The sequence below is a fragment of the Gobio gobio genome (genome assembly GCF_949357685.1).
Source record: "Gobio gobio genome assembly, contig: scaffold_156, whole genome shotgun sequence".
NCBI lineage: Eukaryota > Metazoa > Chordata > Actinopteri > Cypriniformes > Gobionidae > Gobio > Gobio gobio.
Genome location: NW_027645622.1, coordinates 52,681 through 78,419, shown reverse-complemented (window position 1 = coordinate 78,419; position 25,739 = coordinate 52,681). Strand labels below are relative to the sequence as shown.

General features: G+C 39.4%; 2 protein-coding genes across 5 annotated transcripts; both read left to right on the top strand.

Moving 5' to 3' along the window:
* Positions 1 to 5,759: 5,759 nt before the first annotated feature.
* On the top strand, positions 5,760 to 14,758 carry LOC307122464 (transmembrane protein 115-like). Of its 4 annotated transcripts, XM_079846444.1 has the most exons (4): positions 5,760 to 6,082; positions 6,162 to 6,211; positions 6,565 to 7,587; positions 13,363 to 14,758. In XM_079846444.1, the coding sequence occupies exons 3-4, from the start codon at positions 6,731 to 6,733 to the stop codon at positions 13,589 to 13,591; spliced, it is 1,086 nt and encodes a 361-aa protein (XP_079702570.1). In that variant the 5' UTR covers positions 5,760 to 6,082; positions 6,162 to 6,211; positions 6,565 to 6,730; the 3' UTR covers positions 13,592 to 14,758. The 4 variants fall into 4 exon arrangements, with proteins under 4 accessions (XP_079702570.1, XP_079702569.1, XP_079702567.1 ...); XM_079846443.1 differs by having other exon boundaries at positions 5,766 to 6,211; positions 6,683 to 7,587; XM_079846441.1 differs by having other exon boundaries at positions 5,778 to 6,211.
* Positions 14,759 to 19,638: 4,880 nt separating this feature from the next.
* LOC307122463 (rho-related GTP-binding protein RhoA-B) lies at positions 19,639 to 24,210 on the top strand. Its single transcript, XM_079846440.1, has 5 exons — positions 19,639 to 19,724; positions 22,008 to 22,165; positions 22,562 to 22,682; positions 22,806 to 22,936; positions 23,198 to 24,210. The coding sequence occupies exons 2-5, from the start codon at positions 22,010 to 22,012 to the stop codon at positions 23,369 to 23,371; spliced, it is 582 nt and encodes a 193-aa protein (XP_079702566.1). The 5' UTR covers positions 19,639 to 19,724; positions 22,008 to 22,009; the 3' UTR covers positions 23,372 to 24,210.
* The last annotated feature ends 1,529 nt before the right edge of the window (positions 24,211 to 25,739 follow it).

The following is a 25,739-nucleotide window of genomic DNA, read 5'->3' as shown; positions in this document are numbered from 1 at the left end:
AAGTGGTCAATCGTCGCGATTGTTTTATCGTGACCAAAGACTTAGCCCATACATACGTGTACCAAGTTTGGTAAAGATATCTCATTTTGTTCTTGAGTTATAGCCATTTTAGTAAAATAGGCTCCTCCCACAACATTCGTTTTCCGCCCCTTTGCGACCTTGAAGCGAAATTTATACTTTTTTTCGATAATTATTGATATTCAGACTCCAGAGAACATTTCTGCACTGGTTTGGTTACGATCGGGCAAAAATCCAGGGACTAGTTTGCAAAAGTAGTTTTTTGACAAAATTCAAAATGGCGGAAAATCTGTTATGACGGAAATGAAATCGGAGATATACGTTTTGTTCGTCAGGGACTCACCTTTCCAATGATATAAGACACTTGAGTCTACGACATACGGTTTAGGAGTTATGAGCAGTTTCGCGCAATTGATTGCTATAGCGCCACCTATAGGCCAATCTGGCTCATAATTTGATAACCTCTCCTCGATTTTTGTACTACCATCTGACAAAGTTTCAAAGCTCCAGCACTTACGGTTTGGGCTGCACGATGCGTTTTACGGCAGAATAATAATAATAATAAAAATCAGCACAAATACAATAGGGTTTCAGCACTTCGTGCTTGAACCCCTAATTAAAATCATTTTGACCAAGGCGAAGCCGTACGAACGACGGTCTCTGGTGGAGCCAAGGGAGGGAGGAACCAAGGTAGAGCCAATGGGTCATGAGACCAAGGTGGAGTGACGGGATCAGAGGCAGAGCCGATCCTGCTTGGACAAAGCTGGTGACCAGAAGACCTGAGGCTTAACCACACAATGGCATGGTGTTAATTGGAGAAGATGATGGGCTGAAGTGAACCAGCAGAAGCGGGGCTGACGGACTTGCTGAATAATGCAGTGGGAGGCTGGGTGGGATCAGTGACAATGATTCCATCTCAATAGAAGATGATGAAACAGGCATTTTGCTGGGCAGAACCAGCAGTGATGAAGAAGGTTCAGAAGGTACAGGGCAGGGTGGGAAGTAGAGCCCTGCGCGGGACTGTTTTCTTCATCCCGCTCCCGCCCGCTCCCGCCCGCACCCGCCGAATTTCTGACCATTACCGCCCGCTCCCGCAACGTATGTGTTACACTCCCGCCCGCTCCCGCAATATGTATGTCCACTCCCGCCCGCACCGGCAAAACTCTGAGAATTTATTCCCGCACAATAATAGAGATGCATTGATTTTGTCTCTTCTCATGTCCCGCAGGGAAAAAAAAGAACATGTATTTGTATTGATATTATTAAAGAGATTCATGGGGTTGTTTGTTTCGTTTCCCTGGCCTGCATGTACAAAAAAAAGAGACAAATACATTCAAATATAATTTCGTTTTTATCAAAAACTTTGCACATAAAAATAGACTGCTTTGCAAAACAGAAAAACAGATTGAGAAACAAAAAAAACAGATCCCAATTCCGTCGAACGTGACCGACTGAAAGGAAACCTGAGAAAACATGCTTCAACAGAACGTAATGTGAACACAAAATAGCAAACGGACATTTAGAAACAATCCATCTCCACTCACTAAACTTCTATGTATGGATACATATAACGCTATACCGCATGATTTTGCCTACCAAAACAATTGAGAAACTTCTCCAAATGTCAGACTTTCCTTGCTTAGGTTTTGTGCTATAAATACCTCGTTTGAGGTTCTTTTCTACATCATCTATTGACATCTTATCCATCATGTCGTTAGGCAACCTCCCTATCCCGCCGATTCCCGCTGTGTTTTTTTTAGCCGCCCATTCCCGCCCGCAGCAAAATTCAAACCGCCCGCTCCCGCGAGATTTACGTTGGGTCCCGCGGGACCCGGCGGGACTCAATCCCAATGCAGCCCTCTAGTGGGAAGCATTACCTCCATTTCCAAGTCTATCAAGCACTCATCTGTGTCCAGATCCACCAATGTCTCCTCACGGATGTTGCCTTTTCGTCTGGTCAGACTTACTTTGGGGCTCAGGCTCCAGGGCGGATGTGGCTGCAGGCTCAGGCTCCTTAGCGGGCATTGGCTCTGGCTCAGGGTCGGTGGTCGGCGTAAGCTCCCTGTCTGTGGTGGGCTCTGGCTTGTAATGGAAGCCCAGCATGGGCAAGGGCAATAAACTTGGCTTGAGCCATAATCCTTTTGAGGTCCGGTATTCTGTCACCTTTAAAGATCCAAAGATGAAGAAATTCAATAATGATCAGCTGTGATAATTAATTGACAAACAAGCTAAAAGTCCATGAAAGTGAAACTTACTGAACAAAATGGGAGAAAAAAGGACTTGTCATTCTGGGGAGTCGTGAACAGAATAGCGTACTGCGCATGCTTCCTTGTATCAGCAGAGGAGATGCAAGATCAGATGAGACTCTACTGTTCTTCTCACTTTATCCTATTTTACAAGCAACAGTTAATCTGTCACCCAGGTCTCCTGAACCGGGGCCTGCAACAATAACATAACTATTAACAATGATTAGCCCTAGAAAACCTACTGTGTATTTCTTTCAGACATATTGGTGGTCATTTATTTTGTGTATATTACATTTTTTCAGGGTTAAAAAAGCAGAGGTACGACTGCTTCACAAACGATTGAATTGTTCTGTGCGACTGCAACTAGAGGCGACAATCGTACGTGAATGTCGGAAACATTAGAAAGCTGACACCTACTGTGCTGGTATCAAACAGCAGTCCTTATTAAACATGTTGTGTAGCCTATTATTTATTAAACATGTTGTGTAGGCCTATCATTTTAATATGGTGATAAAACGGGTATCTGCAGCTCTGTCTGGATTTGCTTTGATCACACTGAAACCATGTTTTTCCATTTTCTGACCGTTTAAATTGTAAGGCTGTGTCTGCCGTCTTTTTCTCACAGTCTCTGTAATTGATGATCACATTCCACGATCTGGTGATTTTGAATAAGCAGCAGCAGACCAGAGGCTTTAATTGAGAATGCCTGGTCTTGTCTGGTCTAGTGCCATCAAAAGGCCTGAAAAAGGAAAAACCCGCTCGTTACACAAGCCCACATTACTGTTCATATCTACTGCACATCACATGATATCAATAACACAGATTCAATTTCACTCTGATAAGAGGACATTAAAAGGATAGTTTGCTCAAAAATTAACATTCTGTCATCATTTACATGACATATTGTGCCACACAAGGAGCACAAAAGATGATTTTTGAAGAATGTTACTGTTGTTCACAGAAATGGTTAAAAAGGATGGAGCAAAAAGCAGCAAATTGACAGCCGCTAACAAGAGTGATAAGAGGACACCAAATGAGTAATATGATGAATGCTGAATGAAAGATGAGAAGATGCCATGTAATCTGGAAAGCAGGATGATAAACTGACAGAATTGGAGAGGACAGATAGTGTGAGTGTTTCCCTGTGTTTGCGTTTGCATGATGTGAGTGTACATTCAAAGCCTGGACAGGCAGCAATTTTCAGTGACATTGATATTATTGCCTTCCCCCATTATCTTTCTCTTTTCTCCTTGCTTCTTTCTCACATTGAAATGCACCCCACGCAGTCTCCTAACCAAATGTTTTCATCAGGTGTTGATTTGTCACACTTAGGTGTGTTGGTGTGTGTCACTGGAGGCAAGAGAGACAGGAGACAGAGCTCCTTCATAATGCAATAAAAATTAAAGAGTGCGATTATTTATTCATGACCTTCCTTTTCCTATAAATGTGGCATATTGAATTTGTGGAAAGGTCCTGTTTAGTATTCGTTGTGCGTGTGTTTAAGGGGGATGGTCAGAAGCCGGTGGTCTTCATAAGGAAAATATATAAATAATGGCGTGATGAAAATCTAAAAGTTTCTATTAGAGATTAGTTTTGGACATAGAAATTGTCACTAACTTAGAGTGCATTCAGGTTTTGAGATTCCAAATATAGGGCAGAAAAACATTTTGGGGACCAAATGTTCCCCACAAACAGTACATTTCCTTAAAAACCCTCTGGTGCTCTTCGTTTGGCGGTTTCTTTGGTTATCTTCCTGGTCATAAGTGACCGGACACTTCCTCCACCCCAGTAAAACAAATGTAATTTATTTTTCTTCAATAGTATTTTTTTCTATTTTCTTTTGTATTTTGAGATGATTTGATGGTACTCATTAATATGTATGCAATAATGGTCTATTATTGCCATTTAAAATAATACACTATATATATTTCAGGTTATAACAGAGTCTATGCCTACAAAATAAATAATTCAGAGATTTGTTGTGTTTTGCAGATTCCCCATTTATTTCCTATGGGGGTCATTTTTGACCAAAGAACACAAAAGGTAGTAATTTTTTTACGACCACTTAGCATGCTCGAATCATGCCCTCAATTTTTCTGTGTGTTCACATACCTAATGCCAATAAAGTCACCAAGTTTCATATTATTCCGATGAAGCTGTGAGTTTTAGAATTTCAAAACCGGAAATTTTCCGGTCAGAAATGACCGAAGAGCACCAGAGGGTTAATGAAAATGTAAAAATGCTGAATGATTTAGGGTTGGGGGACAGAAAACATTAGCTCAGTGTATAAACTCAATGGAAAGTCTTTGCTAGATAAATGTGCTTGTGTACTGCCAGCATAGACGAATGGACATAAACCATTGAAATTAAAACCATATTGAAATTGTGGAGGAGAGCAGACGTCAGGAATTATTTTGTGTGTGAGAGGGTGAGAACATTTTATCCTTTCTGGCTTTAGTATCACTGACTGCACTACCTAAAGGCACAATTTTGCAATAACACCTGTCAGCATCTCAGCGTGTACACAAGACCCCAGATGTACAGGCAAGAACAGGTGAATGAACAGCAGAGGCCCTTTTAACACAACTGAGGTCGGGCATCCTCTGTAACTGCATAACCTTTTCAGACTGATGGAATGCAAGATATTTGTCATCTCTTAAGTATAGGCTATATCACAATTAGAATGGGCTTAAAGATGCTTCATACTAGTCAGTGTGAGATTAATTTTGTCTGCCATCTAGTGGACTATAGGACAATGCATTAACATTGTCATGTCTTTTTACAGGTATTTGCCGTTTATTCCTTTAAAAAAACAAGAAGGCCTATGCATTTATTTTGTTGTTACTAGGCTAGTATATCTTTCAATTTCAGTATTAAATTCATTAGAGACTAATTAATACTTACTCTAATACAGCATTTTACTGGTAGCCTATTGTTTGTTCAATATTAGTATTCCTTTACTACTAGCCTATTTGTTAAAACAATTTGATCGCTATTTTAATTGCTCACAGCTCACACATAGGCCAAGTCACTTGCAAATCAACCAGCTTTCTGTTGGTCAACAAATCCGCGTGACTATCTTGAACCGAAATCTGAGATAGTAATAATAATAATAATAATAATAATAATAATAATAATAATAATAATAATAATAATAATAATAATAATAATTAATAATAATTAATAATAATAATAAAATATTTCACCCTCACGTGTGGGTTCCTATTGAAAGTATTACAAATTCGCCGAACATCGGTGGTAGCCTATCCCCTCGGTTGAGGAGGGGCTACTAGTATCTAGCTACTAGCCTACTACTAGCCACTATTGGATTTCTAATTAGTAATTCAAATACTATTAACATAATATAACTACTAGTTTGTTTGAATGAATATATGAAATTAAAACAGCTGTTGAAAAGGGAAAAAATGACGTCTAGCGTTCATGTCAAAAAAGGACTACATTTCCCAGGCAGGAGCTAAACAGACCGTAAACGACACGCCCAGTCGCAACGCTGGACGGTGACGTTTGCAAATCTGATGTTTGCGCTTTGTGGCTGTTAGCTGGCAACGCCACACTCACAAACAACAAAACAAGCTTAATTCAAAGGAAATGTCGATGTTAGGATATTAAAAAGAGCAGTCGGGATAATTGTTTCGGATTCACGCTTTCTGGCTTCAAACCTGTTACCTGAAGGCCTGTTGTGAGAGGAAATCCCCGGACTGAACTGCGACTCCAGGCCGGTCTGGGAGGACATGCCACCGGAGAGAAAGCTGCCCAAAGCTCGCCTTTATTCGCGTGTTTTACCCGTAAAACAAACGGCAAGTGCCTGAACAAAAGCCAAAAGACTTTTATAAGACACGAGACCGTCAAACTGACATGAACAATTTGTTTAAACAGACCGAGGAGGTGAGGTTTATGGAGTGTTAGCAGGCGGTGCTGATAAGCAGGTAGAGTAACGTTACCGACTCTGATAGAAACGCATAAGTGATGAATTAAATGCTAACAACTCAGAAACAAGAAAACCTGAGTAATTAGATATATAATAATGTTTTGTCTTTAAGGTCAACTGCTTATTCAGCAACAGTTAACTTACCTCGAACAAAACTTATTTTTATTTTAAAGTATTTATGCCTACTTGACAGATCAGATTATATGTTTTATTTGCTTGGAAACAATATTATTTAAGGCAACAGTTCTTTGCGTTTTGAGGGAAGTTAAGGTCTACTTATCTCACCACAAGTGTTGCAATCACCTGTAAGACCAGTGTGAGGTAATCAACATTTTTTCTCCTTCATCAAAGGCACCATCCCAAAGTTGCAGAACCTCTGTTGATGAGGTCACACTGCATACATGTTGATGTCTGGGTTTCACCTCCTGGTTGTGTTCCTCATGTTTGACACAAGCTGCTGATTTCTTAGGGTCACCATTTTTGGAGCGTTTGCATCTGAGGACTCGAATCCGTCAGGATGAACCGTTACCTGCCAGTGGCACGGCAGCACTTTCTGAGTGCTCTCGCAAGCACGAGTGTGGTGGTCAAATCCATATGTGCCACAGTAATCCTGCTGTACCTTCTCTCCTGGGCTGCTAACACCACTTACCTGCTTGGCGTCACACCTGGCTTCCTTTTTCCACCCAACTTCTGGATTTGGACGCTTCTGACCCATGCCGTGGTGGAGCAGCACATTTTCGGTGTGGCGACAAACATTGCTACCGTGATGGTTGCCGGGCGACTTTTGGAGCCATTATGGGGAGCACTCGAGCTGCTGATTTTCTTCGCTGTGGTAAATGTAGCAGCCGGTCTCCTATCTGCACTCTCCTACCTTCTCACCTACGCTGCAACCTTTGACCTGGACTACCTGTTTGCAGTGCGGGTGTATGGTGCACCCGCTTTTCTTGGGGGCATTCTTGTAGCATTGAAGCAGACTGCGGGAGACACCACAGTTCTTCGAGTTCCTCAAGTACGCTTGAAAGCTGCCCCGGCACTTGCTCTGCTCGCAATAGCCGTGCTGCGGCTAGCGGGACTGCTGGACACTTCAGCTCCCCTAGCAGCGTGTGGGTACGGCGCTCTGTCCGGGTGGGTTTACCTGCGCTTTTACCAGAGGCACCCTAGGGGGCGTGGAGACATGTCGGACCACTTTGCCTTTGCCTCTTTCTTCCCAGAGGCGCTCCAGCCGGCTGTTGGGTTTGCAGCCGGGCTTGTGCATGCCGCCCTTGTGAAGATGAAAGTTTGTCGTAAAATGGTGAAGCGCTACGATGTTGGGGCTCCATCCTCCATCACCATCAGCCTGCCAGGCACAGATCCTCAAGATGCAGAAAGGCGGAGGTACGTTCATTACATTCTAACTAATACCGATAAGCCGATATTTATTTTCATGTTGTGCCCGGTATTAAAATTGTGCTGTTTAAAGAAATTAAAAACCTAAAATCAATCGTTTTAAATGTTACAAATTAATTTAGGCAGCATCACAACATTATAATGTACAGTATGAAAAATGGATGTTGATTTTTAAATCAGCTCAGTGTTATTTTAGTATTATATACTCTCATAGTATTTATTAAAGGCTTTTATCTTGCATCCTACAGTTAGGTTTTCGTTTTATATTTTTAGTTTTCATTTTAAATTTAGTTTTAAATTTAATTTTTTGATTTTCTTTTTTGTGTTTAGTATTTTTATTTTGCTTTAATTTATTTTTATTTCAGTTTTAGTGATTTTTGAGCTTAAGCTTAGATTTCACACTGCACGATTTTAGCATAGATTTTCACTCGCCGACAGGTTTTGCAAAATCACATACAAATGCCTGAAATCGGAGGCAATCCGGTGCTCGTTCACGCGAGTGAAAATCACACAGTGTTCATTATAGGGCTGGGCAATATGGCTGAAAACTGTATCACAATATAAGTGTTTCATATCGGTTGATATACTGTAGATAATTATTGATATGTTTTATGACCAGGAGAATTTTTTTTTGTGTCTAACCTTCCTCTGATTATAATCCCCTCAGTTATAAAGGCAGAAATGTCAACACAACCATGGAAAACACTCAAATAATTAAAATATAAACACAAGTCTAAAGTGAACTGTATCAGTGGACTAAAGTAGGGAATAGTGATTGAGGGTTTAGGGGGCTTTGGATTCAGCCAAAGTCAAGAATAGCAACGGTGAGCGCGTCGAGTATAAACACGTCCCTAAACGAACGAGGCGCACACGCTGTCAGCTAGGGCTGTAGCGATACACTAATCTCACGATACGATACGATACTCGATATTCAGCTCACGATACGATATATATCACGATATTCAGCCAACGATACGATTCGATATAATTCGATACACTTACATCATTTTCTGAAAGATTTAAAGGGGACAGTGAATTTGGTGACATCTTGTGAGTGTTTCATTTACTTGGATTGAATTAACTGAACTGAAAACTAAAATCATCAATTACACAATATATGTCTCTGACGGGACAGAGAGTCTACAGCTTGCAAATGCTGGACAAAATGAATCAAAGATGTGTTGAGAAAATGAGTTCCATTTATTGAAACAGTGCAAACTGTAGCTTACAAGCCTTTGAAAACTAAATAAAGTGCAGTATTGCAATTAACAATGGAGTTTTAAAAATTGCAGCAAGTGGCATGTTCTGAACAGTTTCTTTGACAGCTTTTTTAGCTTGACACTGACATTTGGTAGTATTTCCAGAGTATTTCACGTTTGTGTCACACAGCTTGCAAACCAAACGCGATGCTTTGTCTAAGTCAAGGGTCTCCAACCTTTTTTCATTTGAGAGCTACTTTTTAAAAAAGAAAGTCAAAGAGAGCTACTCATGTTATATAATACTTAAAACTCTTAAATAATGCATCATAATTCTCATATTAACAACTATCCAAACTGTTTTACACCTGAAAGAGTATAGTAGTAGTTCCAGTAGTCGGTACAATACCACTATTTTTTTTTTTTTTACATAAATGTTTTATTATATATGATGATAATCAGATGTAAATAATACATAAACATGTAAAGGCTGTATGCTGTTTAAAAGTAAACATTGTTTATAAATGAAAGATCAAGTGAAAAATAAGCAACCATTAATAATTATATAATTAGTATTATTTATTTCATAATTATTATTATTAGTAGAGACGTATTATTATTACATAGAGACGTAGCTAAATTTACTGTAGGCTACAATCTGTAGTCAATCTCTTCACGTTAAACCAAACTTTTATTTTGACGGGTTGCCGTGATTGCCAGTGTCTGTGTTCATGATGATATGACAGTGGGTGCGCGTCTCATTCTCATTCAGCTCCATAGTTCAGTCAGGGCTCAGCCCATTGACTTGTGTCCTGATCAGTGCCCTGACTACTGAACCAGGAGCAGAATGAGACGCAGCCATTTTTCTCAAATTAAACGGTAAATTCTCATGAAGTGACGGTTTATGCCTTCATGTCGGCAGAGACTACAAGAGCGAGTGCGCGCGCGGCGCTCGTCATCCACACAGACGCAGAACATGCAGAAGTAATATTTAAATAGTATTTTGCAGTTTATTATTTACAGACACTCGTATATATTCGGCTTCAGTCTGGAGCCCTGCGCTTAAATTAACACGGAAGCGACTGAACGCAGCTGCTATGGTGAGCTATTTTTAGAACAGACCCGCGGGCAACTCGTGTGGTCCTTGCGGGCGACTCATGTTGTTGACCCCTGAGTCTACGTCGTCGCTTTCCTTCTTCTTTTTAAACCCAAAGTGCTCCCACACATCTGCTTTTAAGCATGAAGGCGCTGGATTTATATTCGCCGCCATTTTTTTGAATCTCCTCGCTCTGACTCCGTAAACAAGAAGAGGTAGACGTCGGCGTCTGTGTAAAGTTAGTAGTACGGGTAACTTGCTCTACAGCGGTACTAGCGGCTGGCTGACCAAATCGCTCTTCCTGCAACGCAAATGGGGGTAAACACGGGGATTTGAATGGGACTTATGTATCGATACTCGTGGCTTAAAAATCGATACTTTCTTGGGAGAAAAAATATCGATTTATATCGCAGAATCGATAAAATTTCCACAGCCCTACTGTCAGCGAAGGCTCGCGCTGCGGAGCCATACGAAAGTATAAACCAGGCTTACGGTGGTAAAACAAGTTTGTGGTATTACCAGTCTTGGTGGGGACGAAAGTCTTGCAGACGACATTGGTCTGACTACAGTCAAACTTTTACAATCCAAAAAACTGCCATACTGATAGTTACATGATTGGCTGTTGGCTGTCAGTCCCTACGTTGCTTGGTTACCAGAGAGTGAGTGCCTTTGTTCATGCAACCAAACTTGCTTCGCAACCTCTGGTTTCTTTGGTTTCTTCCGACGAAGAAAAAAAAATTATTGAACGTTTTATGGAACACATTTTTTATTGATATCGATTACGTGTCTATCGCGATACATATCGTTATCGTTTTATCGCCCAGCCCTAGTCCATTATCAAAGACGTGATCTGAGAGAATCGACCAGCCACGGCTTGTCTGCATGGGCAGAGCCCCACCAAAATATTCATCCAAACATAGTCTTCTATATACACTGAATTAATAATAAACTATAAATGTGTTCAGCATAATACAACAAATATTTTTTGTATTTTCTAGACTATTTTAAATAGTAAAGTGAGCAGGGTTTATTAAAATGTAGCGCATGGATTCGGCAGGCATGTAGCTCTCCAGCTCTACAGCACCCCACAAATTTCCAATGTAAATCTTTGGTGAAAAATTTTCACGTAAGGTAAACACACCTTACTTAACCTCACTCCAGACCCAGACGATATCAGTCCGCTTCAGATATGTGTCTGCATCAGGGGGCGTATTACAGAAACATCTTAACTTTTGAATCCTTCCTTATCTGTTTGGTAACCATGGAAATTTCAGTTAGGACCGCATTTAGGACAAAAGCTATTACAGAATGACATTTCTTAAGTGTATAATCTTATCTTAACTATGGATAGGAAACGGGTATTATAGAAGTGTCCTAACTCAACAAAAAAATCCTAACTTTAGGACAACCCCACTGGTGTCATAACCTAAAACCTTTTTGAAACCCAACGGTAAAAATCACTGTACAAAGAGCCTTTTTACAGAGAGCGTTACATTTATTGATTATACAAGACAAATAGCAGCAAGGTTTGATGGTGGAGAGACTTTTGGAGGACCCAGGATGTGCTGTGCAAAATGCTTGCAAATAATTGACTTCCACGACACATGATTTTGCGATTAGTTGACGAATTGCGACCAACATTACAGAGGCCAATGAGCCGTCACAGAGCATTACCGGTCGTTCTTCACTGGCATAAAGTTGGTTTGACACTGGACATTCGATATTCGCCAATTTAAGGACCGTCTCTAAAGTTACATACAACATTGGTACCTACACATTTTTAACTTCAATAGCATTTGAACGGAATATGTAAAATGTGTGCTGCATACCTGGCACCTAGATGAACACTTTACAGTTGGTTTTGATACTGCAAGTCATTCTGTTCAAATGCTATTGAAGTTAGAAATGTGTATACCAATGTCATATGTCACTTTAGAGACGGCCCCTAAATTTGCGCATATCGAACGTCTAATAACATCAAACCTACTTTATGCCAGTTCATTCTTCAAGTGATAACGCCTTATACTTTCTTTTGTGCAAAAGGCGATTTATAGAACAGGCTTTAACTTTTCAACGGAGCTTATCAAAATGTCATTTTCTGCCGCACTGGAATTAAAAGCACGCCGTTGTTTCTCCATTTTGATTGTAGGTTTACCTCAGAAGCAGTTTGCGCGTTGTTGGTTGCTTGGTAACAGACCTGACAGCTGATTACCGAACTCGATGGAGCGGTTTAAGATTTCCTAACTACAGATAAGAGAAGATTTTGTAAGATAGGATAAGATTTATCCTAGATAAAGCCTAGATAAAAAGATAAAGCTTTTATAAACAGTAGTTCTGTTGTGTTTGTTCTGAGAATAGACATTATTTTTTTTTCTCACTGGAATTCCTTACTTTTAATATTCTAAAACAACATTTGGACGTAATAAATACATGAAGGCAATTCTAAGTCGGCTTTCTGCATTTGTCATGTGTACTAAAGTCTGTCAATCATCATTAGAGTGCCACCCTCGGGCTGAATAATGCAAGGACATTAGAATTCTGCCAAAAATGTGTCTAATGTGTTAAGCGATTTGGAGAGCTTACAAAATGTTTATCATAAACCTGATGTTTATCATTTGGCATGCTAACTAAACAAACTAGGGATGTGCATGGAAAGGCGAATATTTGATCTGTAATTATTATTCGAAAAATAAAAATAACTTTGAATTTTGCTACATATGTTGCTTTGCTGGAAGTAAGGTTGTGTCAAGGGAGACCGGTTTAAGAACAGAAAACTCAAAGCCCTGTAAGAAACATCACTTAGCACACCTGAAAATGAAATGTCTGTCAGCGGAACGCATTTTCTCTAACAGTTCCCTCTGCTTCAGCTTAAATGCTTTTCTGTATATCTTTTGTTTACACACATTGTTTAATGTTTTCAACTAAAAGAAAATAATAGCTTGTGTATATTTGCTAATCATAAGCCTGTTCAGAAATGGTAACAAAAATAACGTCTTTCTTTTTAAACGTTTAAACATTTAAATAAACAAATATTCCTAATAATATAACTTGAACATGCGTCTGTGTGATGAGACAATTGAAAAAAGACAAAAACCATCTGTAATTTTATTTTTTTATGTGACTCGCCCCATTCGATGACATGGAGAAGGCTTTAGACCTATACTGCAGCTAGCTACCAGGGGGGCAATCAAAATGCTTTAACTTCACTTTTCAGGAATTGTGCAGCACACTTGGATAGGACTGTTAAACAGATCATAAACTTATGAAGACGGAGCACTGTGTGTGCCGTGTGTGCACCCTCAAAAAATCAGTCCCACACTACAATCAGAGTGGCAGGACATAAGTGGCAGCTTGCGTCACTTCGGAGATCCTACTGGCGGTGTGACTGCAACCAGGAATATGGCCCTAGGGGAAACTGCACCTTCATTGGCTGATAGCAGCATCAATTCATTTTCTTATGTTTTCCCATAGGCAATTGGCATTGAAAGCTCTGAACGAGCGTCTGAAGCGCACGGAAGACCAATCGGCTTGGCCCAGCATGGAGGATGAGGAGGATGACGAAGATGAGGAGGTGCGGACGGACACTCCTCTCCTTTCAAGCCGAGAGACTTTGCCACCAGCACCCAGCACCACACAAAATCCTACGGGACAACAGGAGTCCAGCATCATAAGTTTTGAAGATGCTCCAATCCATTCCTAACCCACAGACACACACAATCCTCCTTTTTGTCCTGCAGAGTTCAGTTTAACCTTACACAAATGCTACTGGAGACACGACACACACACACACACACACACTATCTTGGTAAAGTTTTACATAGACAAACAAGGAGTTGCCACAAAATGAACACATTACTCAAATAAGCAAACTAAATGACAAAGACACCCACACTCCGGTTTTCAGCTGTACAAAAAACCCTGGTCTAGCCCGAATCATAGCATTTGCTGTGCTCCAGTACTTTTGCTTTGTAAAACAAGAATATCTTCTCTCCCTCTGGCCTTTTGTGTAAGGTTCCTGGGGTGTATCTTTTCTGAATAAATGCTCTAATGGTTGATGGGATTAAAACTTTTAAATGTATGGCAGACTCTACAAAATGTTTATGTGTTGCCTCTTTTTTGTTTGGCCTTGTATCAGGAAAATATTCCTGATATTTATTGAGCAGACCATGGGACTTCTTGCTGCTTACTGGTGTAACAGTCACAAGAATGTCTGGAATATCAAGGGCAGGATTGCTAAAAGTGAAGATTGTTTGCGAATGTTGGGACTTTTCAAAGAACGTGATCTCTAATTTAAGGTTCTGCTCTCATTGATCAGGATGTGGCCCTATGGTTTCCTGTTTTTCAGTCACGGCGATTTGATTGGTGGAGGCATGGAGAGGAGACAGTTGGATACAGTCATTTCAAAGATATTTTGGTTCAGAATGGTTTGAAATGATAATAGCAATACAGAATCGTATTCTGTCCCCTGTTGTACCCTTTTCCTCATCTGTACTTTAATGATCTGTCTATATGTGTTGGCTTTCTTAAGAGTGTTGCACTCTAAATTATGAGCTTACATAATGGACCTGTTTTTATAAAACACAGATTGTCTACACGATGTGGCTTGAGTTTCATTTTATGCAGATTCTCAAATATAGTTCTGCTATTTCTTTGGGGAAATCTGGTTATGTACAATTTTTGGATGGGGTTCCTGAATTTTTCACTAATATTTATTTTCTTTGGCGTTTTTACTAGTGATTGTTGATCTGTTTTCTCATGGTCCCAAGGCGTCAGCCTTGATGCTTCTCTTGCAGTCTAATTCTCTGATTCAGGTTCCAGCCTAATTTTCTGATCTCTCCCCATCTGTAATAAAGTTTGAATGAAGAGCACACCTGTCCCAGAGGACCTTATTGTTTCAAAACAATTGATCTGGGGCATTTACCATGAAGCCGGTTTAGGTGGATTGTCGGGTATCTTTCAGTTTGGTTTGTGCCAACCCAGGGTCTTAGGCACCATGAAAGTGGTTTGATTTTAGCAGTGCTCATCGCCACAGTAACTTGCGTTCCACGTCTAACCTGCTCCGGGGCAGGTTATGTTCTGGATAAGAGATTTCAAACTGAAATTGGACCTATCAGCTGTGAGCACAGTGACACCTCTGATGGAACAAAGTCACTCCCTGAGTTTCTTCTCCAAATTAAAGGTCACTACATAGATGATTTTTTAAAAAGACAAAACAGTCAGGCTTTTAGCGAAGCATGTTTATAATAATTTTGTATGATTTAGACATTTATGTAATTATACCCATAATCCATTACACATGTACAGTTTTAGTTGAGCAATTATTATTAAGCACTTAAGTTAAATTAATATTAATATAGCCTATAAAGGTATTATAAATAAGCGTTAGAATCAGTAGATGACGCACTGTTCAAATCTCTCAATATCAACTATAGACTATAAACTAACTTCACAACTTTTACTTGCACTGGTAACAAGATTTTGTATTTTAGTTGTCCTCTTTTCTCCTTCACCCCCTAACAGCTCTTCTTCCTGTGTAAATTTGTTTAAATTCTTAATGTTTTTCAATCTCGTAATATTCTGCAGAAGAGAGAAATGAATCTCGCTGCTTCTCTCGCCGAAGTGAATCTCAGAATCTCGCCGAAGTGAATCTCACAGCATGTGATTGGCTGTTCACTACTGATGTCACACCTAAACTCAGGATCAAAGCCTGAGTTGACAGAGAAAGTTGATGATCAGCATCATGGTACTAACAAAGCCTGTTTAACTACCATCATGGTACGGGCCCCAGTTCTTTATTTACGTTTGTTGTCAGTTTATTTTGGTGTGCGTGTATATTTATATTAAATATATACACACACATACATACATGAACATATACACTATATTGGCAAAAGTTTTGGGACGCCTGCCTTTGCATGTACATTAACTTTAATGACATCCCATTCTTAATCCATATGGTTTAATATGGAGTTGGCCCACCCTTTGCAGCTACAACAGCTTCAACTCTTCAGGGAAGGCTTTCCACAAGGTTTAGGAGTGTGTTTATGGGAATTTTTGACCGTTCCTTTTGAAGCGCATTTGTGAGGTCAGGCACTGATGTTGGACAAGAAGGCCTGGCTCGCAGTCTCCGCTCTAATTCATCCCAAAGGTGTTCTATCGGGTTGAGGTCAGGACTCAGGTCAGGCCAGTCAAGTTTCTTCTTGGACCTTGCTTTGTGCACTGGTGTGTAGTCATGTTGGATCAGGAAGGACCCAAGCCCATCCCCTGAAAAACTACTCCACACCATAATCCCCCCCAGGCCCGATTCCAGAATCAAATCACTGAGGGTGCTTCTGAAATTACTGTGGGTGCTCTGGTAAAGTGCAGATGTAAGCTAAGCAACCATAGCAGTGTACTGTGAGAAATGTATGATTATTTATTTACAAGTCATCATTTTTACCAATATTTGGAATTTCAAAAATATTTTGCTACAAATGTTTGTCTGTCAATCTGCCTTTACATTGATTTAATTTTTTTTTTTTGGAGCATAAAAACAAATGGATATTTAAAAAATAAATAAATAAATAATATGTTATATGCTATATCCTCTGCTCTGTAGAGGGCACCAGAACTATTTCTTGAGAAAATTAAAAGACATGAATAGACAAAATCCAAACTTTGTATAAAGATGATTCTTAATGTTGTGAAGGATAATAGAATAATTTGATATACCATTTTACTTAAAGGTGAACTATGTAAGATTTTTGCAGTAAAATATCCAAAAACCACTTGGCCAGTGTTATATATTTTGTTCAGTTGAGTACTTAGAATATCCCAAATGTTTCCAACTATATGTAAATCGTGAGAATTTGCTATTTTAACCAAGGAACCGGGACGTGTGAGCTATGCGTTTCAGGCAGTCGCCTGTCGATTGTGTCATATCTGCGTTACCCTCGGTTTCCGGTTTTATTTAGCAGAAATGCTGTACTCTCACTGCAGTGTGAACAAGTGTCATAGCAGCCGCCGAGCGAACGTCATAACTTCCTTTTCAACACACTCAGATATATCTAATACATAAACAGAGTTGCGTTAAGTCATACTCATGACTGGAAAAGAGGAAGTGGCGCCGGCGACCGTGTCATAATAAAAGTCCCGCTGGCGACTATGCCATAATAACTACGCTCTTCAATCGCTCCTGCGGCCTTGCTCAGCTCCACAACACTCGGTCCTGCTCTGCTTCACTACAGTAACGTTAATAATCGCATCCATGAACATGATTTCTGCCCGAGTCCTATCCTGACTCTTTTGAAGACCACATGTCCCAAGATTCTGCACTCAAACGTGGCGTCATCAAACTACGCCTTTGTTTTGCTTTAAAGCTTTAATGCAATGTGTGTAAACATGGCCATACATGCCATTCACATTCTATGCAATGCATCTATACACTGTATCTAATTTTCATATTAATGTGTTTTGGGACAATATGTCATGTAAAAAGACGCATAATAATATTTTCATAAAAATGTCTCATATTGCATAAGAATATCCAGACATAAAACTGTATGTTGTCAGAGAAATTAATTAAATAATGTCCTCTACAGAGGCAAAACCTCTATTCTGGGTCAGGAGGATATTTCTGTCCAGAGTGGCATTTCTGAAACTTTGGCCGTCAGTCCTCTCCACAACAATAGTTTTACTCAATTAATTTTATAGACTGTAGCCTCGAAAGTGAGCCAAGATCGCTATACGATCACTAAAATGCTGTTGCTTTGTCCGTTCATTGCGATCTCACAAAGTTATGTTATAAAAATGTCTACAATAAATCTCTTACTTACATCGGTCTTGACTTTGTTTGACAATGAGAGGTTTCACGAGCCTGCATTAACTCAACTCAACAAGCACTGAATAAAAACTGCCGTTCTGAGCAGGGATCACGTTCAAGAGATCAACTGTGATTGGCTACATTACTCACCACTGCAAAAAAACTATGTAAATAGATGCATTTGACGCTCTCCAGAGCTCAGACACAAATTTTCAAATCTGTTTTGCCAATATTCTTACAGTATCAACTGAGGGTGATCTTAGCAGCACCCTCTAGCACCCCTGTAGAGCCGGGCCTGATTCCCCCCTCCACCAAACTTTACACTTGGCACAATGCAGTCAAGCAAGTACCGTTCAAACCCAGACTCGTCCATCGGATTGCCAGACAGAGAAGTGTGATTCGTCACTCCAGAGAACACGTCTCCACTGCTCTAGAGTCCAGTGTTGGTGTGCTCTGAGTCTACACCACTGCATCTGACGCTTTGCATTGCACTTGGTGATGTAAGGTTTGGATGCAGCTGCTCGGCCATGGAAACCCATTCCATGAAGCTCTCTAAACACTGTTCTTGATTTAAAAGAATGTTTTCTATTTGAAATATATTTATTCTTGTGATGGTAAAGCTGAATTTTCAGCATCATTACTTCAGTGTCACATGATCCTTCTAATATGCTGATATGGTGTTCAAGCAACATTTCTCATTATTATCAATGTTGAAAACAGATGTGCTATATTTAATATTTTTGTGGAAATTGTGGTACATATTTTCAGGATTATTTGATAAATAGACAATTCAAAAGAACCGCACTTATTTGAAATAGAAATCTTTAGTAAAAAATATACTTCTAAATATTTTTGTCACTTTTGATCAATTTAATGTATCTGCTGAATAAAAGTTTTAATAAAAAAAATCTTGCTGACCACAAATATTTGAATGGTAGTGTATATATTTAACTTAAAATGTCAAAGTAATCTTAAAATAATTGGTTACAACAAATGTAGGCCTTAATCAGAGTTAATAGGTATTTGCATGTCCAACAAAACCTAAAATAATTGCAATTAACAAAGGCTCTGCATGAGGCTTACTGTGTTATACAACAATTGAAGCTGGGAGGTGAAGCTAGCCACAGTATAGCACCCCCACTCAACTGTTAACCATTCCACCTTTATTATATGGAGCACAGTTTAATTAAAAAGTGGATGGTGACTGAAGCATTGAATCTGCGTATCGTTTCTTTTTGTGTTCCACAGATGTAAGTCAGGTTTGGTAAGTAATGACAAAGTTTTCATTGTGGCATAAATACAAAAAAATGGGTTAGTGGACTAAAGCCTAGCCTGGTTAAAACCAGACCATTCTCAGTAGTAACTTGCCGGAAGTTGTCTGGGTTTTCCCAGGCTAACTAAAGCCAGTGTAATGGGGTACATTTGCCAATAGATGGCGCAACAAACACGCGGTCTTTCCTCATCCACTCAAAACAAGCTCATCCAGCCTGGAGGATGTCCTGTCAAATATGATTGCCTTTTGTTTTTTACTATTTAAAAAAATCGTCCAAAAACAAGACTGTAAAACATAATATTTGGTGCTGATTATTACATTTCACGTGATACATTTTGATTTGTAGAGTTTCGTCTTCTAAAGAAACTACTAAAAGGTATGCTTATGTGGTAGGGGTTGTTTTTGGCTGGGAAAAGTTGTACGTTGGTTAGATTATAGTCATTTTAGTTCCGTGAACTACATATTTTTTAGTTTTTAACTTCATATATAACACAAAACTGCCTTGTTATAGTGGTTAGGGTGGTCCGTTTCTCATAATGACTCATTCATCCACCGCCAAATAAACTCTCTGTCTCTCTCTTGCTCTCTCTCTTCAACGTGCTCGCGCAGGCGTGGCTCGAGCTCGTGCACGCCATCCCTTCCCCCTTCTGAATGCCCGCGCTCTGCGCGTGCTCGTCAACGGTTTATTGTATCGGACAGAAGAGGCGACGGAGCTCCACCGTTGGAATAAAACAAAACGGCTAGCCATCTAAACTGCAAGTAAGACTACTTTATCTTCTCGTCTCTGTGTTTATACACATGTTATAAACTTTATTACCCTAATTCGACGCTGAATGGTTGTTTTAAAACTACTTTTTTGTTATCGTGGATTGGTAAGAGCTCAGCGATTGACCATTCGCCGCTTCCGCAAGCAACCGCCGGCCGGGAGTAACGTTAGCAGCTCACCCCCAGCGTCCAGATTTTTAAAACCGTTTCAAGATCCATGTATTTAGGCATGGAAATTAGCTTTAACGTGTTTGGGGGAAGCGGTGAAGTTTACACATAAGTGTTTGGTCGTATATTTCATCTGTTTTACCGGTATCAGTAATATATGTGGTAGAAGCTGTTAGTCTTTGTTTTTTTTAAGCAGAGAGCTAAAGCTCGACTCAGACATGCGCATAATCTCAGATTTAGATGTAACTGGAGGATTAATGTATTTATCTTTTATCTTAAACCGTCCATTGAACCATTGTTCTTCAGTGGATATAGATAGATAGATAGATAGATAGATAGATAGATAGATAGATAGATAGATAGATAGATAGATAGATAGATAGATAGATAGATAGATAGATAGATAGATAGATAGATAGATAGATAGATAGATAGATAGATAGATAGATAGATAGATTAGTAATCTAGCAATAATCACATGATTTATAGACTGAATTTGAAATGATAAGTTACACTGATTAATTGGTGTATGTTTTGTTAAACTGTGTCTTCTATACTAATCTGGTTATTAATCATTTGAAATGTTTGAGTTTCTCTGGGATAATCTTTAGTAGTGTTTTATTTGTAAGTACAAAATCAACTTTATCTCTTTTTTTATTCAGGTCATTTCCCATGCTTTGCTTTAGATTAGTCTTGAAAAATGTAGTGCTTTAATGTAGTGTTAAAACCGCATTTGTGTCTAAGTGAGATATGTTTATCTAAAATATGTCATTGTCATACAAGCAACCTTTTTTTTTTTTTTTAAAGTTGGAAACAAAAGTATAGGCAGTCAGACGCATTGACCCAAGCTTCACTTCTCTCCAGTTAGCTATGATACAGTAACGCAATCCTTTATTTTAATGCGTGATTTTTTCCCAGTAACCATTAGAAGTCATTGTGAGTAATGTTCCTATTAATATGTGTCTATAATCTCATAGTGATTTGAAACTCCCTTTGGGCCTTATTTACAATGTCCAATGTAAATCATTCATAAATCTATGCAAATGTACATTGTTGAGTGTTATTACAGACTTTTTACACAGGAACTTGTTCTCCTTGTTTCATGAATGAAGGTTCATTGAGCCAACAGGTGCCATCCAGACTAATCTGTATCACTTTGAATAATTTACTAACCTTAGTGTTGCCATGCAGTTACCAGGAGGTCCCAGAAGCCATGTGGCCACTTGCAACCCAATGAAGTTTGACTTCCATGAGGATATAAGAATATCAGTTTAAGGAGGTGCTGATGAACATCAGATTTGAGCTTCCTTTCCTGTTATCCAGGCCCTCGGCCTGCTCAGCATCTCATATTAATCATGTCTCCGTTTAAGTAGACATGTCGAAGTTAAGAGAGAATCTCCCACATCACTGTACATTTTAATATAGTGGGCCATATGGTAGATAGAACCAAAAGTTGATCTTTAGTGCGCAAGGCTTCATCTCTTCTGCTGTTTTTCAGCCTTTGATCTTCAGCTTTGCTGCTCTGTGTGTGTGTGTGTGTCAGTGTTTAATCTACTGTCCATCTGAGCTGCTCTCATCGCCACGGGCCTGTTCATCAATAATGTGGGCTCTGTTCTGTTGCTGCCAGCTTTATCTTGGCCACTGGGGTGCAGCTTGCACTTCAAAGACATCTGGCCCAGTTAACAGACACTTTCAGATCTGCCTCTATTTAAACGGCTGTTCTGGATCAGAAAATGAAGTTACGCGTCACGTTGATGCGATCGGATGGGTTGGTTCTGCTGTGGCCATGTTGAAATAACTCTGGTGAAGGCTTGTCGGATGTCACCGTTGGCTGTGATGAGTCAACTGAGGACTCTGAAGTCTCTGAACGCTGTGTGGCTTTGATTACTGGGCCTAAGGGATAGGTTGGTGTGTATTTACAGGACTTTATAATAGCGGAGGACTGTCACGAAGGGCACTGTTAATATTAAAGATCGTATTTTGCTGGAAGTGACATGGTATACTTCAAAAACGAAGTATATCCATGGCGATTATCCGGACTGCTGCTAAAAAGATGAATGGGAGTGTACTGCGGCAGTGTTTAACTGTGTATGTGTGTGTCTTTTGTAGGAATGGCAGCGATTCGCAAGAAGCTGGTGATTGTAGGAGATGGAGCGTGCGGTAAAACCTGTTTGCTTATCGTGTTCAGTAAAGACCAGTTTCCTGAAGTCTATGTACCCACGGTGTTTGAGAACTATGTTGCCGACATCGAGGTTGACAGCAAACAGGTGAGCAAACCGCACATGAGAAATACAATGTACATAAATGTCATCATTGTTTTTATGTAGTTATGTATCAAATTATGTATCCAATAACATCACTGAGGTTATTTTATGCTGCTTAACGATTGAATTGTTAAACGTGAATGGAATTAAAGTTTGGCTCGTTTGTGTTCACATGAAAACCCCAAAACCCAGTTTTATAAACTAATTGAGTCTTTGCCTGTCAGTTGGACGTCTTAGATGTGGCTTTCATGTGAAAATATTGACCTGATTCACTTTCCTTATTTAGCTTAACATCCTGATGGGCCCTCCATCTGTCCTTTTAGCGGTGCAAGTCAGTTTGAATGGTTTGCTATGTTCAGAATGTGTGTTTTAAGCTCAGTGTGTCTCTTTATTCGATAGGTGGAACTTGCTCTGTGGGATACTGCAGGACAGGAGGACTACGATAGGCTCCGCCCTCTTTCATACCCAGACACCGATGTCATTCTTATGTGCTTCTCTATTGACAGTCCTGACAGTTTAGGTAAGGATACTCTTTTTGGCATATCTTTTTGTGTTCCTGTCCCTTATGTGATTGCTTATATCAATGACACTTTCTTTCTCGTTTTCTAATAAAACTGACCTTTGTTCTCTGACCTCTGTGTAGAGAATATTCCAGAGAAGTGGACACCTGAGGTGAAACACTTTTGTCCAAACGTTCCCATCATCCTAGTAGGCAACAAAAAAGACCTACGGAATGATGAACACACACGCAGGGAGCTGACCAAGATGAAGCAGGTAAACAAATACAGTTTTTGATTTAAAAAAAAAGTTTACTCACTTCCACTGGGTGATTAAGTCACTTAATTTCTTAATCCAAACTGCTAAATGAACTCACTTTAGCATAGATTTGCATTCATTTATTGACACTAATTAGTTAGTTTTGCCTGTTTGAATATAGAAACATACAGTATTTGGTCATTTTTACTATTGACATAGACAAAATCAATGCGCAGATATTTTGTACTAACAGCATATTTTGTATTGGCTGTGCAATAGGAGCCTGTTAAGGCAGAGGAAGGGAGAGACATGGCCAACCGGATTGGAGCTTTTGGTTATATGGAGTGCTCAGCCAAAACAAAAGATGGAGTTCGGGAGGTGTTTGAAATGGCCACTAGAGCAGCACTGCAGGCACGCAAGGGAAAGAAGAACAACAAATGCAGTCTGCTGTAGATATTTGCCAACGGACTCTATGCCTCTTCTGGGGCTCAAAAAGAGTGTGTGTGAGGGGCACACTCCTATTTACACACTCATACACCCCCCCTCACATTCGCCAAATGCTTTTGGGAAAGATCCCAGAAAAAAGCTTTTTGTCTGTTTTTTCCTCCCTTTTGGTCTTATATTTTTAGTCATGGAGATGTTTATCAGTATTTAAGAGAACTTTGAGAAATGGGACTTTTTTTGATGCTTTACCTGAATTTGTGGTATCATTTAAGCTTGCCCATTTGCCAAATGCTGTCATGTGACCCTGTGGGCTGATTGGAAAGGAGTGATCCTGTGAGCTGCCAATCAAAACTTCAGCCCATCCCTCATATGCTGGGCTTTTTTTCTGCAACATGAAACAGGGCTGAACTTGAATGTTTCTGTATGTATGAATAATTTTAAGGTTTTATTTTAGATCAGGACAAGATTGGGATTTTAGAACACAAGTACAAAACAGCTGTTTTAAAGCAAAAAAGGGCATGTGGCTGGGTGGGGGGGTGGGGTGGGGTGATATGTATACATACCTGTACATATGAGCATGTGTGTATTTATATGTACACACATTCAGGACTGGAAGCCGTATTTGTAAACTAGACTTGGTAATCTTGTGTAATAAAAGATGTTCTATAAGGAGCAACCCTGTGTTTTTGCGTGTGTATGTAGTTCATGTCTAAATCTTCAGAAACTAGCAGAATGTAAATGATACTAACAGAAAAACTCATTCCAAACCTGCCATTTGAGAAGTGTAGACATTTTGAAGAATGTTTACACTACTTTTTTTCATTCAATAAAAGCATATTTTCACCACAGTCATCAATGGACTTTATGCACACCTACTGCCTACGTGTTTATGCTAAAAATGTGCTATGTGAGCTTCCGGTATAGTATTATACCATAGCAAACTGTATAATAGCAGCATATTCTTTTTCATATTTCTAATAACTGTCAATAAAAAATACATTATTTATATATATAATCTTTTGTAAGTCCCTTTTGAAAAGGACAAAAGCATCCTTTTCAAAAAAAAATCTGCTAAATATATATATATATATATTAATAACAATTATAAATGTAACATTTTAGCATATCATATTGAAGCAACATTTTAGTGATGAGTTCCAGAAGTTTTAAATACCTTTAGCGGTAAGGAGGTCGTATCAGTATTGCTTTGTCCTGTTGTGACACTTCCTCAAGATGTAATGTGTAATTTTCTCACAATTTTCATTCACTTAAGTTGCAGTGGCAAAGGCAGAATGCGGAAGTGATCATGTATAGAGTCTATTAATGTGTCAAGTTCCAGATGGAACAAAAATAGATCACATAGAAAAAATTGATTATAGAATGGATCACATTTATAGATTATTGGTGAATCATTGTTTTGGTCCGTTCCTCACACAAAGCTCCAGTATGGCTTTAACACAAAAGTTGTATGGGCTACATTTATGGTGCATTTTTATGGTTATTGCATGTAACTTAGTAGTGTGCTGTGAACATTGTTCAAAATTTCTGTTGCACAGAAGAAAGCCATATTTCAAAAAACATGAATGGGTGAAGATGGTACAGTCTATTCCCTTAAACTCGCAGTATTTAGCTTCCAAAGTGAATATTTCTGCTGTGAATCCACCAAACATTATAAATCAGCTGTACCGTTTACACTGCAACAAAATGTAGATTTGTAACATTTCATCATAATATGTCCATATAAGATCTATGTGGAAAATTATGGGGTCATGAAAACTTAATAGGTGACAAAACATTTACCTCACAGGACTGGAATGAAAAAAGTTTTAATGAGGTGGAAATTCTGCTTTCATTTAGTCAGTGAACAGCATGTTCTGTTTTTACTCTGGTGACTAAGCCTCTGCACTCGAACTAATGTTGAAAGAGCTTTCGGATTCAAAACTTGGTGAAGAGGAGCTGAATTTATTTCGAGTTGCCACCCACTGGATTATCCGGGATTCAGAACTGCCTGATGAAATTCTTCAAACCATCTTTACCAATGTGGTTAATGACAGTGGAGTGGATAATTCTCGGATATTATGCAATATGTTACAGCCTTCTTTTATTTGACTGAAGGAGGGAAAAAAACATGACTTGTTGAGGAAGGAAGGAAATAGTCATGCAGCCCCCACCCCCAGCGAGCAACACCCAGACCTAGGCTGGCTGAAAAACTGAACGCCTTGCCATTTTTCTGTCTTTCTTGTGAAAGACTGCGCCGTGACGTGGGACTGAGAGAAAAGGGGCCGCCGCCCTTTCGCAATCTCTCTCTCTCTCTATCTCTCGGAGAGCTCCAACCTTCCCTGCTACTGCTGCGTAAGTGCAGCGAGTCTCAGTGAAA

Excerpts from the sequence above, each read along its gene's own strand:
- LOC307122464 (XM_079846444.1), top strand. The coding sequence starts at position 6,731 with ATGAACCGTTACCTGCCAGTGGCACGGCAGCACTTTCTGAGTGCTCTC. Across the intron at positions 7,588-13,362 it reads CAAGATGCAGAAAGGCGGAG|GCAATTGGCATTGAAAGCTC; the intron begins GTACGTTCATTA and ends GTTTTCCCATAG.
- LOC307122463 (XM_079846440.1), top strand. The coding sequence starts at position 22,010 with ATGGCAGCGATTCGCAAGAAGCTGGTGATTGTAGGAGATGGAGCGTGC. Across the intron at positions 22,166-22,561 it reads TCGAGGTTGACAGCAAACAG|GTGGAACTTGCTCTGTGGGA; the intron begins GTGAGCAAACCG and ends TTTATTCGATAG. Across the intron at positions 22,937-23,197 it reads AGCTGACCAAGATGAAGCAG|GAGCCTGTTAAGGCAGAGGA; the intron begins GTAAACAAATAC and ends GCTGTGCAATAG.